The sequence below is a fragment of the Equus przewalskii genome, chromosome 20 (assembly GCF_037783145.1).
Source record: "Equus przewalskii isolate Varuska chromosome 20, EquPr2, whole genome shotgun sequence".
NCBI classification, from domain to species: domain Eukaryota; kingdom Metazoa; phylum Chordata; class Mammalia; order Perissodactyla; family Equidae; genus Equus; species Equus przewalskii.
This window is the reverse complement of record NC_091850.1, coordinates 2305747-2319541: the sequence shown is the minus strand read 5'-3', so window position 1 is coordinate 2319541 and position 13795 is coordinate 2305747. Positions and strand designations below refer to the sequence as shown.

The 13795-nt window shown below is 52.0% G+C and overlaps 1 protein-coding gene across 2 annotated transcripts; it reads right to left on the bottom strand.

Moving 5' to 3' along the window:
* Positions 1-8244: 8244 nt before the first annotated feature.
* On the bottom strand, positions 8245-12872 carry GTPBP3 (GTP binding protein 3, mitochondrial). Of its 2 annotated transcripts, none has more exons than XM_070586519.1 (9): positions 12249-12872; positions 11470-11723; positions 11270-11356; positions 10987-11189; positions 10734-10806; positions 10499-10642; positions 10162-10327; positions 9329-9607; positions 8245-9146 (listed from the first exon to the last, which is right to left on the bottom strand). In XM_070586519.1, the coding sequence occupies exons 2-9, from the start codon at positions 11708-11710 to the stop codon at positions 8921-8923; spliced, it is 1419 nt and encodes a 472-aa protein (XP_070442620.1). In that variant the 5' UTR covers positions 11711-11723; positions 12249-12872; the 3' UTR covers positions 8245-8920. The 2 variants fall into 2 exon arrangements, with proteins under 2 accessions (XP_070442620.1, XP_070442619.1); XM_070586518.1 differs by lacking the exon at positions 12249-12872 and adding an exon at positions 12057-12197.
* Positions 12873-13795: the final 923 nt, after the last annotated feature.

The following is a 13795-nucleotide window of genomic DNA, read 5'->3' as shown; positions in this document are numbered from 1 at the left end:
ATCCCAGGGTATCATCCTTTGAACAGGCCCCCACGCCTGGCCCTGGCTCAGTTCTGCAACATCTGGACCTCAGCCTCTGCCTCCAGTATGGCGTTTGTGCTGGTCCAGAGGGATCTTTCCATCACGGGATCTGACCACATCCCTCTCCTGCTCACATACCTTCTGTGGCTCCCCATTACCCTGGGGACAAAGTCCACTTCCTCAGCTCTCTTGTGCCCACTCCTCCCACGCACGGTACAGCCCTTGTCTCCAGCCGTCCAGGATGTTAAATTCTCTGACTGAAGACTCACTGACTCTTCATCTGTGCTGTGCCCTCAGACTAGAAGCCTTTTGCTTGCTTGACAAACTCTTTTTTCTCCAAGGCTCAGCCCCAGAGATCCCTCCTCCAGGCAGCCCTCCTCGATGCCCCAGGTACAGCCTTTGCATCCCTTCCTCTTTCCAGCCCTGACGCTGTACTCTGGCTCCCAGGGGCTGGTGTTTCCCCCTGGGACACGGGCAGGCACGGAGCACCAGTCAGCGAGCAAGGGCAGACTCCTCCTTGACTCTGTGGTCCAGACACTGGGTGAGGTCCTGGCTCTTTGGGGATTTCCTGTCACCTCTATAAATAACCCCCATGGCTGCTTCCCACAAACCACTTCACCCTTCTTGGAAAAAAAGGGACTGTGGCCAAGGACCTCAGTCCAGCCGGGTGCCAGGGCCTGGGGGAGCTGGGCAGGGCCCAGCATCCTGCCCAAAGAGCATCTTCCTCTGCACCCAGATGGCGCTTATCCCTCCTGGGAGCCCTTGGACCGCCCAGAGAGGACACCTGGACCCACACCCCCGCTAGACCCCCGTCATTGCTCTTCTTCTCTGGGCATCAGTTTGTTCTCCTGCAAAGTGGAGTAATGGTGACAGCCCTGGACTCGGCTCATGGGGTGGCCCTTCCCTCCAGGAGTCCCCCGTTTGGGGGTGACCTCAGCTGTTGAACAAGCAAACAAATCAATGAACAGTGACAAGTTGCAATGAAGTCGGTGAAGAAACAGGGTCGGGGGACGCAGCCACCTCCCAGCCACTGCTCACCTGCCACCTGTCACCTGAGAGCTCGTACCTTGAACCCCTGGAGGTGGAGATCTTTTCCTGACTCTGGAAAAGATCCGGACCCTAATGGAGACTCAGTTTCCGGCTTTGGCAAGGGGAGCTAACCTTCACATGCTACCAGGGAGTGGAAGCTGGGATCCCTGGGACCCCAGGGCAGCAGGGCGCCACCCGAGGATGCCGGCACATCCTGCGGGAGAACACGGCGCCCTCTGCTGGTTCATCACCATCACATCAGGCCCCAGAAGTCTCCCAATCAAGCCTGGCTCAGGCCCTTCCTCTCCTCCTCCACCTCATCTCCCTCCTCCACCCCTCACTCTCTCTGCTCTAGCCACGCGGGCCACCTCACATTCCTTGAACACACAGGATGCTCCCACCTCAGGGCCTTTGCAGGTGCTGTGTCTTATGCATGGGATGCTCTCACCAGCCTCCTCCACCTGGTTTCTTTCTTCTCACCATTCAGATACCAGCACAAAGGCCACCTCTGCAGGGCAGGCTGCCCTCCAGGCCCTGACCAGGTCAGGTCTCCTCACTGTAAACTGGCACAGCACCATCAGACCTCAGTGTCAGGAGCTGTGTCTCTCCTTGAACAAGGACAGGGGCGATGCCTGCTTGTTCCCCCATGTTCCCAGCACTGCACAGCAGGCCCACAGCACACTCAAATCGGAGCCGAACAGACCCATGTGCAAATTCCAAAGCTGGTGCCTCCAGCAACTAAGCGCTTCTCTGAGCCTCTTTCCTCGTCTGTAAAACTGTAACAAACACCCACAGCATTGTGCCTGATGTGCACCATGCCGGAAGGTGTGCGACAGACATTCACTGAGTGAATGAGTGAGGGAGTGACTAAGCTGGGAGAGAAAGTAGGGCCCTGGGAGTTTGTGAGTCACTGTTGAGATACAAGAGGCAGAGTTTCAAGGTTAAAAAAGGAATGACAATTTGTAGAGTAATAAACACACAATTGGAGGGTGACATCAGCAACATGGCAGAGTGAGCTATTCCCTTTGTCTCTCATCCTTGGAACCACAACTAAATGGACATTCACTGATCTGTGGAGGACACCCGCACAGCACAACAGGACGCCTGTGAGACGCACGCAGATACACACCTGAAGGGGGATGCACTGCCCCGGGGAGGTGGCAAAGCTGGGTGAACTCTCTGGCCCCCCAGCAGCCCTGTGCATGCGTGTGACTGCTCTCGTGTCTGGAGCGCCCACACCACTGCGGCCCTGAAAGTGGGAGCGCGTCTCAGCAGGACTGCGGAAGCAGGTGACAGCCGCCCTGAGCTCCTGTGTGCTTACTCTCCCATCCAGTGGGAGAGTCAACAGCGCCACTGTGGGCCCAAGGACTGACCCAGGCTCAGACAGGCATAACTGCCAGGGATCACAGTGGGCTCAGAATGCACAGCTCCTGCCCGCCCTCCAGTGGCGGCAGGTGGAATCTGCAACCAGATACTATCACCACGCGATGGCACAACCCACCCCATCAAACAGTATAAAGAGGTGTGTTAACACTCCAGACCAGAAGGAAAAACACAAACATCCAGAAATCAATCCTGAAGACATAGAAACTTACGACTTAAATGACAGAGAATTCAAAATAGCTACCAGAAAATAACTCAATGAGTTACAAGAGAACTCAGGCAGTTCAGTGAAATCAGGAATAAAACTAATGAACACAGGGAATTCGTCACAAAAGAGATTCAAACTATAAAGAAAAACCAATCAGAAATGTTGGAGATGAAAAACAATGAATGACATAAAGAAAAGTTTGGAGTTCTTAAATAATAGAGCTGATATTATGGAGGATGGAATTAGCAATTTAGAGGATAGGAATATGGCAATGCTTCAGATGGAGGAGGAGAGAGAATTCAGACTAAAACACAGTGAGGAAATTCTCCAAGAAATATCTGACTCAATTAGGAAATGCAACATAAGGACTATAGGTATTCAAGAGAGAGAAGAGGAGAAAGGAGCAGAGAGATTGTTCAAAGAAATAATAGTAGAGAACTTCCCAAAGGGGGGAAGGAGCTGGAATTACAAGTAAAAAAGCTTACAGAATTCCTAATTACATCAATGTAAAAAGACCTCCTCCAGGGGGCCAGCACTCTGCTGCGGCGGCCCAGAGTTTTGCTGGTTCAGATCCTGGGCGCAGACATGGCACCGCTCATCAGGTCACGTTGAGGTGGCGACCCACACGCCACAACTAGAAGGACCTGCAACTAAGATATACAACTATGTACCAGGGGGATTTGGGGAGAAAAAGCAGAAAAAAAAAAAAAAAGATTGGCAACAGTTGTTAGCTCAGGTGACAATCCTTAAAAAAAAGAAAAAAAAGGAAGATTGGCAACAGTTGTTAGCCTAGGTGCCAATCTTTAAGGAAAAAGAAAAAAAGAAACAAGGGAAATACAGAATAACTGGAAAACAAGTGATAAAATGGCAGCATTAAGCCTCATATATCAATAATCACTCTAAATATACATGGATTGAATTCTCCAGTCAAAACACACAGAATGGTGGGATGGAATAAAAAACAAGACCCAACAATATGCTGCCTCCAGGAAACACATCTCAGCTCCAAGACAACACAGGCTCAGAGTGAAGGGATGGAAGACGATACTCCAAGCTAATAGTGAACATAAGAAAGCAGGTGTTGCAATAACTTATATCAGACAAAGTAGACTTCAAGATAAAAAAGACAATGAGAGACAAAGAGGGGCACAATATAATAATAAAAGGGACACTCCATGGGGGCTGGCCCCATGACTGAGTGGTTAAGTTTGAGCACCCCGCTGCAGTTGCCCAGGGTTTCGTTGGTTTGGATCCTGGGCACAGACATGGCACTGCTCATCAAGCCACACTGAGGCGGCATCCCACATGCCACAACTGAAAAAATATATATACAACTATGTACTGGGGGGCTTTGGGGAGAAAAAGGAAAAATAAAATCTTAAAAAAAGAAAGGGACACTCCATCAAGGGAACATAAAACTTATATATGCACCCAACATAGGAGCACCCAAATATATAAAGCAACTATTAACAAAACTAAAAGGAGATATTAACAGCAACACAATAATAGTAGGGGACCTTAACACCCCACTGACATCGACAGACAGATCATCCAGAAAGAAAGTCAACAAGGAAATAGCAGAGCTAAATGAGAAACTAGAGCAGATGGACTAATAGACGTATATAGAACACTCCATCCAAAATCAGCAGAACACACATTCCTCTCCAGTGCACGTGGAACATTCTCAAAGATAGACCACATGTTGGGAAACAAGGCAAGCTGCAATTAATTTAAGAAGATTGAAATTGTTTCAAGCTCTTTTCCAACCATAATGCTACGAAACTAGAAACCAACTACAAGAAAAAAGCTGGGGAAGTCAGAAATATGTGGAGACTAAACAACATGCTACTGAACAACCATGGGATCAATGAGGAAATCAAAGGAGAATCAAAAAATACCTGGAGACAAATGAAAATGAAAACACAACAGACCAACTCTTATGGGATGCAGCAAAAGTGGTTCTAAGAGGGAAATTCATAGCAATATGGGCCCAGCTCAACAAACAAGGAAAGTCTCAAATAAGCAATCTTTTTTTTAATTCCTTTTTTTCCTTCTTCTTCTTCTCCCCAAAGACCCCCATTACATAGCTGTATATTCTAGTTGTGAGTGTCTATGGTTGTGCTATGTGGGACGCTGCCTCAGCATAGCCTGATGAGCTGTGCCATGTCCACACCCAGGATCTGAACCAGCAAAACCCTGGGCTGCTGAAGTGGAGCACGCGAACTTAACCACTCAGCCACAGGGCCGGTCCCTCAAATAAGTAGTCTTGAACAACACCTAACACAACTAGTAGAAAAAGAAGAAGAAACAAAGCCCAAAGTCAACAGAAGGAGGCAAATAATAAAAATTAGAGCAGAAATGAATGAAATAGAGACTGAAAAAACAACAGACAGGATCAATGAAACTAAGAGCTGGTTGGGCCAGCCTGGGGGTGCAGCAGTTAAGTGCGCACGTTCTGCTTCAGCGGCCTGGGGTTTGCTGGTTTGGATCTCGGGTGCGGACATGGCACCACTTGGCACGCCATGCTGTGGTAGGCGTCCCACATATAAAGTAGAGGAAGATGGGCACAGATGTTAGCTCAGGGCCAGTCTTCCTCAGCAAAAAGAGGAGGATTGGCAGCAGATGTTAGCTCAGGGCTAATTGTCCTAAAAAAAAAACAACTAAGAGCTGGTTGTTTGAGAAGATAAACAAAATTGACAAACCCTTAGCCAGACTTACTATGAAAAAAAGAGAGAAGACTCAAATAAATAAAATTTAAAATGAAAGAAGAGAAATTACCATGGATACCACAGAAATCCAAAGGATTATAAGAGACTACTATGAAAAACTATATGCCAAAAATTGGACAATCTAGGTGAAATGAATAAATTCTTAGATTCACACAACCTCCCAAAACTGAATCAAGAAGAAATAGAGAATCTGAACAGAACAATCACAAGTAAAGAGATTGAAACAGTCATCAAAACCTCCCAAAACAAAAGTCCAGCACCAGATGGCTTCTCTGGAGAATTCTACCAAAGATTCAATGAAGATTTACTACCTATCCTCCTCAAACTATTCCAGAAAGTTGAAGAAGATGGAACACTACCTAACACATTCTATGAGACCAACATCACCCTGATCCCAAAGCCAGGCAAGGACAACACAAAGAAGGAAAACTACAGGCCAATATCGCTGATGAACATAGACGCAAAAACCCTCAACAAAATAGTGGCAACCCGAATACAGCAATACATTAAAAAGATTACACACCACGATCAAGTGGGATTTATACCAGGGACACAGGGATGGCTCAACATCCGCAAGTCAATCAACGTGATTCACTACATTAACAAAATGAGAAACAAAAACCACATGATCATCTCAACAGATGCAGAGAAAGCATTCGACAAGATCCAACATCCACTTATGATAAAAACTTTCAGTAAAATGGGGATAGAAGGAAATCACCTCAACATAATAAAGGCCATATACGACAAACCCACAGCCAATATCATTCTCAATGGGGAAAAACTGAACGCCATCCCTCTGAGAACAGAAACAAGACAAGGGTGCCCACTCTCACCACTTCTGTTCAACACAGTATTGGAGGTTTTGGCCAGAGCAATTAGGCAAGAAAAAGGAATAAAAGAAATCCAAATAGGGAGTGAAGAAGTGAAACTCTTACTGTTTTCAGATGACATGATCTTATATATCAAAAACCCTCAAGAATCCATTGGAAAACTATTAGAAATAATCAACAACTACAGTAAAGTTGCAGGGTACAAAATCAACATACAAAAATCAGTTGCGGGGCCGGCTCCATGGCCGAGTGGTTAAGTTCACACGCTCCGCTGCGGCGGCCCAGGGTTCGGATTCTAGGCGCGGACATGGCTCTGCTCGTCAGGCTACGTTGAGGCGGCGTCCCACATCCCACAACTAGAAGGACGTGCAACTAAGATATACAACTGTGTACGGCGGGGTTTGGGGAGATAAAGCAGAAAAAAAAAAAAAAAAAGATTGGCATCAGTTGTTAGCTCAGATGCCAATCCTTAAAAAAAAAAATCAGTTGCATTTCTATACTCTAACAACAAACTAGCAGAAAGAGAACTCAAGAATACAATCTATTTACAATCGTGACAAAAAGAATAAAATATCTAGGAATAAATGTAACCAAGGAGGTGAAATATCTATACACTGAAAAGTATAAGACTCTATTGAAAGAAACTGATGATGACATAAAGAAATGGAAAGATATGCCATGCACATTGTTGGAAGTATAAACATAGTTAAAATGTCCATACTACCTAAAGCAATCTACAGATTCAACGAAATCCCTATCAGAATCTCAATGACATTCTTCAAGGAAATAGAACAAAGAATCCTACAATTCATATGCGGCAACAAAAGACCCCAAATTGCTAAAGCAATCCTGAGAAAAAAGAACGAAGCTGGAGCCAGCACAATCCCTGACTTCAAAACATACTACAAAGCTACAGTGATCAAAACAGCATGGTACTGGCACAAAAATAGGGGCACAGATCAATGGAACAGAACTGAAAGCCCAGAAATAAAACCACACATCTGTGGAGAGCTAATCTTCGACAAAGGAGCTGAGAACATACAATGGAGAAAAGAAAGTCTCAAATAAATGGTGCTGGGAAAACTGGACAGCCACAGGCAAAAGAATGAAAGTAGACCATTATCTTTCACCAAACACAAACATAGACTCAAAATGGATCAAAGACTTGAAGGTAAGACGTGAAACCATAAAACTCCTAGAAGGAAATACAGGCAGTACACTCTTTGACGTTCGTCTTAGAAGGATCTTTTCAAATATCATGTCTACTCGGACAAGGGAAACCAAAGAAAAAATAAACAGGTGGGACTTCGTGAGACTAAAGGGCTTCTGAAAGGCGAAGGAAATCAAGATCAAAAGGAAAGACAACCCACCAACTGGGAGAGTAAATCATATATCGGACAAGGGGTTAATCTCCAGAATATATAAAGAACTCACACAGCTCAACAACAAAAACCAAACAACTTAATCAAAAACTAGGCAGAGGATATGAACAGACATTTTTCCAAAGATATATAGATGGCCAACAGGCACATGAAAAGATGTTCAACATTGCTAATCATCGGGAAATGCAAATCAAAAGTATACTAAGACATCACCTTACACCCATCAGAATGGCTATAATCAGCAAGACAGAAAACAACAAATGTTGCAGAGGGTGTGGAGAAAAGGGAACCCTCTCACAGCGCTGCTGGGAATGCAAACACGTGCAGCCACTATGGAAAACAGTATGGAGATTCCTCAAAACATTAAAAATAGAAATACCATATGACTATCCCACTACTGGGTATTTATCCAAAGAACATGCAAACACTAATGCAGAAAGATCTCCGCCACCCCATGTTCACGGCAGCACTGTTCACAATAGCCGACACTTGGAAGCAACCCAAGTGCCCATCGACAGATGAATGGATAAAGATGTGGGATATTTATACAACGGAATACTACTCAGCAAGAAAAAAGGACAAAATTGTCCCATTTGCAACAACATAGATGGACCTCGAGGATATTATGTGAAGCAAAATAAGCCAAACAAAGCAAGACAAACACTGTATGATTTCATTCATATGTGGAAGATAAAACTAACAGAAAGAGAAGAGATCAGTGGTTACCAGAGGGGAAGGGGGTTGGGAGGTAGGCATAAGGGTTAAAGGGACACATATATATGGTGACTGACAAATAATAATGTACAACTAAAACATAAACAATGCTATAAACTATTCTGACCTCAATATAATAAAAAGTAAAACACAATTTATGTATAAAATGCAAGACAAAACATATTTTACAGGTGCAGCCACAAGAATACAAACACACAGAGAAAGTTCTGGAAGGACACAAGTTAAGCCATGACCCCAGGGAAGGTCAAACCCAGGGGAGGTTTAAACATTTCCAGATCACCTGAGTTTTTCACATTCCTTGGGTACTTGCAAAATTTAAAGTCATGAAACAAAAACCCTGAGACCCTCCGAGCTTCGTCCCAACCCTCTACTCCTACTTCCCCAGCATCAGGTGCCCAGAGAGACTTCCTTCAGTCCTACTCCTGGACCTGCGCGCCCAACAAGTCGCCCCCAGCCGCATCTGGCCAACAACAGGGGCTTCACCGTTTGGGGTCAAGTTCTTCCCCCAGGGGATGAGAGTCCACTTGGCCTAAGCTGTTCTCAGATGTCTCACAGCCTCCGGGCGTCCAGCCAGCCTGGGTCCGAGCTTCGCCAATCCCCTTATTTTCCCACGCAGAAGTCCCGGAAGATGAGGTCCAGGATCTCCTCGGTGCCCCCTCCACCGGTGAGACGGGTCAGGTGCCCCCGGGCGACCCGCAGCGCCTCGGCCGCCAGAGCCAGGTCTTTCGCCTGCTTGTAGAGGCCGAGGGCGTCCAGGCAGCTCTGGAGGTGATGCTGGTGCCTTGCGCGCGTCAGCAGCGGTGGGCCTGTGGCCGGGTCCCCGCATCTGGAAGGAAAAAGACCGTCTTTTTCCAACTTCACAACTACTATTCGAAGGGAGGTGATCCGTACCCATTTTGCAGATATAAACTGAGCCTGCGGGGCAGTCATGCGCCCAAAGCCAGGGGCTCAGCCCCCGCTTGAACCTGGGTGAAGGGAGGCTGTGGGACGGGCGAGAGGGGGGCTCACACTTCAGCCAGCTCCTTCCTCAGCGCCTCCAAGAGGCCATCCAGCCCCTCCCCGGTCAGGCAGGACAGCAGCAAGTGAGGGGGCACGTCAGGACTGGGCTCTGGGCCCCCCGGGAGCAGCAGGTCTGACTTGTTCAGGACCAGCAGGAGGCGCTGGCTGCTCCCGTTGGGGCTCTGGGCTCCCGCAGGGGTGACAACCGTGTCCAGGAAGTTGCAGCTGTACGGAGAGGCCAAGTCAGAGGCGTCCAGCACAGCCAGAATGAGGTCAGCCTGCTCCAGTCTGGGAAGGAAGGGAGAACCAGGTGAGCGGGAGAACCCACTGAGCAGAGCCCGGGGAGGTGAGCAATTGAGGGCATCGGGCGGGGCGGAGAGCGAGGGGCGGGGCAGACCCGGGGGCGGGGCGGAGAGCAAGGGGCGGGGCAGACCCGGTGGGGCGGAGAGCAAGGGGCAGGGCGGAGAGCGAGGGGCGGGGCAGCTCCGGAGAGGGGCGGGGCAGTCTCGGGGGGCGGGGTGGAGAGCAAGGGGCGGGGCAGACCTGGGGCGGGGCGGAGAGCGAGGGGCGGGGCGGAGAGCGAGGGGCGGGGCAGACTCGGGGGGCGGGGGTGGAGAGCAAGGGGCGGGGCAGACTCGGGGGGGGCGGGATGGAGAGCGAGGGGCGGGGCGGAGAGCGAGGGGCGAGGCAGAGGCCGAACTCCAAGGGCTGCCCTCCCCAAATCACGGAGTCCCCATGGTTAAGGGAGCTTAGCAGCCTTTTCTGATTCAGGAAGAAAGAAAAATAAATGCAACAGAGGAAAACAACAGAGGAAAGGCCCCGTTTTCCACCTGCCAGCCCACCTCTCACGGGCGCGCCGCACACCCTCCTGCTCCACGGGCCCCACGCCCTCCCGCAAGCCCGCCGTGTCGCTCAGCAGTGCTGGGAACCCGGCCAGGTCCACAGGGGTCTCCAGCACGTCGCGGGTGGTCCCTGGCTCAGGGGACACAATGGAAACAGGTTTCCGGCCTGGGGGGAGAGGGTCAGAGAATGAGGGTGCAGGAGTGAGACAGCCCCTCCCTCAAGCTCTCCCTCCCCCGCCCAGCGCCAGACTGAGCTTGCGTCCTCCCTGGCCCCTTCCTTACACCGGAATGACAGCTCCCCAGCTCCTGGCCCCGCCCCTGCCCACCTCCCACGCACTGAGTAAGTTCACCAGGCTGCTCTTGCCGGCGTTGGGGGGTCCCGCAACCACTACGTGCGCCCCTGAGCGGAGCCTCTGTCCGCGCCTGGCATCTCGAAGGTGTGCGCCCAGTGCCACCTCCAGCTCCCGCACTTCGCTGTCAGCTGTGGGTGGAGGAAGCAGAGGGAGGGAGTGAGGGGGCTTCTGGGAGCTGAGATGCCAGGTGTCCCAACCCCGCACCCCAGGCGGACCCACCTCGCTCCAGGACTCCCTCCTCCAGATTGTCATCCTCACCAAAGTCGATATAGGCCTCCACATGGGCCAGAGCCTGGGGGACGGGAAGTAGGTAGTGTGATCACCCAGGAACCCACACCCGACCTGCCAATTTGCCCAGATCCAGCCCAAACTAACGGGCCAGATTGGCGGCTTACAGACAACAGGCTCCCAGGCAGGGGATGGAAGGGGGCGGGGGGCTCTGAGGCAAAGAACCGGCAAATAGAGGACTTGCCTTAGTGAGGGTCTCGGCCCAGCTGCGGCAGAGGTGGCCCAGCTCCCCGTCCAGCTGCCTCAGGGCTTGCCGCCGCTGAGCCTCGGTTTCCGCATGGATCAGATCCGCCAGCCCTTCCACCTCGGTCAGACTCAGCTTCCCGTGGGCGAACGCCCGCCTGGTGAACTCGCCTGCCTCGGCCGGCCGCAGCCCTGGCACACTGCCTGAGGGAAGGTCGCGGGTACTGAGCTCCCTTGCCCTCACGCAGGCCGCTGGCAGATAGCACCCAAGGCTGCAGACTCACCCAGGGCCTGCAGGACACCACTCACCACGGCCGGGCCTCCATGCACGTGGAACTCTGCGCAGTCCTCACCCGTGAAACTCTGGGGACCTCGTGAGGCGAGGAGAGGGGAGTCAGGAGGAGGATACAGCCTGGGCAAACGCCTGGAGTGGGTAAACTGGGTCATGGGGGCTACAGTAGGTTCGAGATCTGGAGTCCCTCACCTGGAAACCAGAGCACCAGCGCGCGGTCCAACGGCTCCCCAGTGCGGGGGTCGCTGAGCAGCCGCAGGCAGGCGCTGCGGGGCGGGGGTACGTCCCGGGGCGCCGTGAGGCTCCGGAGGGCGTGGCCGCTGGCGGGGCCGCTGGTCCGAATCACTGCGATGCCACACCGGCCTTGGCCGGAGCTCAGCGCGAAGATGGTGGCCCCGGAGCCGGGGGCCGGGGCGCCGCTTGCCTGGCGCATGCACGATCTGGGACTGGAGAGGAGGAGAGTCAATGCATCTGGGATGATCTGCGGCAGGAGCAGGTGGATCGAGGGCTCGCCGGTCGGGAGATGCCCCAAGTGGAGGCACTGCGGCGGGGGCAGGGACAGATTGGAGGGGCTGAGGCGGGAGGGTGCCCAGATTGAGGTCTCTGAGAGCAGAAGTTGACCCAGATGTGGGCTCTGTGGCACGGGGATGGACAGATTGGGACTTGGAAGAAAACAAAGGCGGTTCGGCCGCAGGGAAATGGGCCCCCAGGTCCCAGGGAGAGTTTGGGGCCCAAGCAGCGCCCCACGCCCTCACACCCCTTTCCCCGGGTCGCCTCACCTGCGAGGCCCATGTGCCGCCCGGGTTACCAGGGTCCACAGTCCCCGCCACATGGATTCACAACCAGCGACCCGCCCGACCGCCCTGCCTGGGAAGCTTCAAGGCCGGGCAGGAGGCCCCGCCCACCCTGCGGCGTGACTGGTAAAGCACTCAGTGATTCTCGACTACCATTGGGCTCCTTAGGAGACGTACCGCCCACCCACCGATGATCTTCGTTTCTATTGGCTGGTGCAGGAAAAGAAACAGGGGGCTGCACGCGGCGGGGTGCAACGAAATGGCGCTCCCCCGGAAACATTAGACCGAGTTTTTAGGATCCTAGAGCGGCGGGGAAATCCGAGACACCGGAAATGACGGGTGGAAGGACAGGGCTTGCCTCAAGGCCGTGGGAATTACAACAAGATACGGGTTCGAGTCCCGTTATTTCCATCTGGCCACTCCGTAGCCTTAGGCGACACAAGAGCGTCTCAGGGGCCGGGAGGGCTGGGTTCTGGGGAACCCACGCACTGGCCCTGGAAAAATCTTGTCCAAACTTCTGGGATTTCTACTCGTTTTCCCGGAACTCTCCAGCTTCTCGCCACTCCCCACCTTTCCCTCCGGCCTCTCCCTTGGCCTCGGATACCCTTGACTTGACAAATTCATCCTCAGGGTCTAGCTCCAAGGTCCCCTCCACCAGGAAGCCTTCCTGGAACTCCCGCACAGCCCTCTCTCCCTTCTGGGCTTCCATGGCGCCGGCCTGGTCGTGCAGAGCTGAGTGTCCGCTCTGTGTCCGGCTTCCCGAAACCCAGGCAGGGCAGCCTCGGAGATGACTTTCGGGTTAAGCCAGGACAGCGCAGGGGCGCGGAAAAACGCGCTGAGGATGGAATTCCAGGCACCGGCTGGGCGGGTCTCCGGGGGCGCTTTCGCACGGCCGATTCTCTGGCTCTTGGACGGAGCGGGCGGGCGGCGCACCTGCACTTTGGGAAAAATCGGTCGGACAGACTAGAGTTTTAATCCCTCTATGCCCGCCCTGCTCAATTTTTTCATCAGTAAAAGGGACGATGACGTTCGCCGTCCCCGAGCTGTTGGAGCTGTCACAGGTATACATCAAATGCCTACTGTGTGCGCCTCCCTCGCTGGACTCCCAGTCTAACGGAGGAGGCTACTCAGGATGGTCAAGGGTCCGGGTGCCAGACAAAATACTGGACGCCTAGTTAAATGTGAATTTCAGATAAACAACGGATAACGTTTTAGTATAACTATGTCCCGTGTATTATTTGAGAGGTACTAAACATTTATTCGTTTATCTGAAATTCACCCTTAACTGGGAGAGCTGTATTTTTACTTGCTAAACTTGGCAAGTCTACCGGGTCCTCTCTGAGGTACACCCTGAAGAATGCGGGGGTTAACTGGACGAAGAGGCGTGAAGAGTATCCTAGGCAGCGGAACTGCATGCGCTAAGGTCCTGAGGCAGGACCTGCTATGGTTATTTCTGCGCATCCCTGCTGTGGTGGTTGAAGTTATTGCTCCCCGGAATCTCGCCCGACCAGGCCCGCCCTCTGCCACGTCCTGCCCAAGTGAAATCACGCCCATCTCCGATTCCACACCGCACCTTTGTAGACGGGGAAACTAAGGCTGAGAATCCAGGCCCGGGGCGGGCGGGGACGAGACCCAGAATACCGCGCGGGCGGGGACAAGGAGGAGAATGCACCTTCGGTGCGGGCGGGGACGAGCACCAGAGAGCAAGGTTGGCGGGCGAGAAC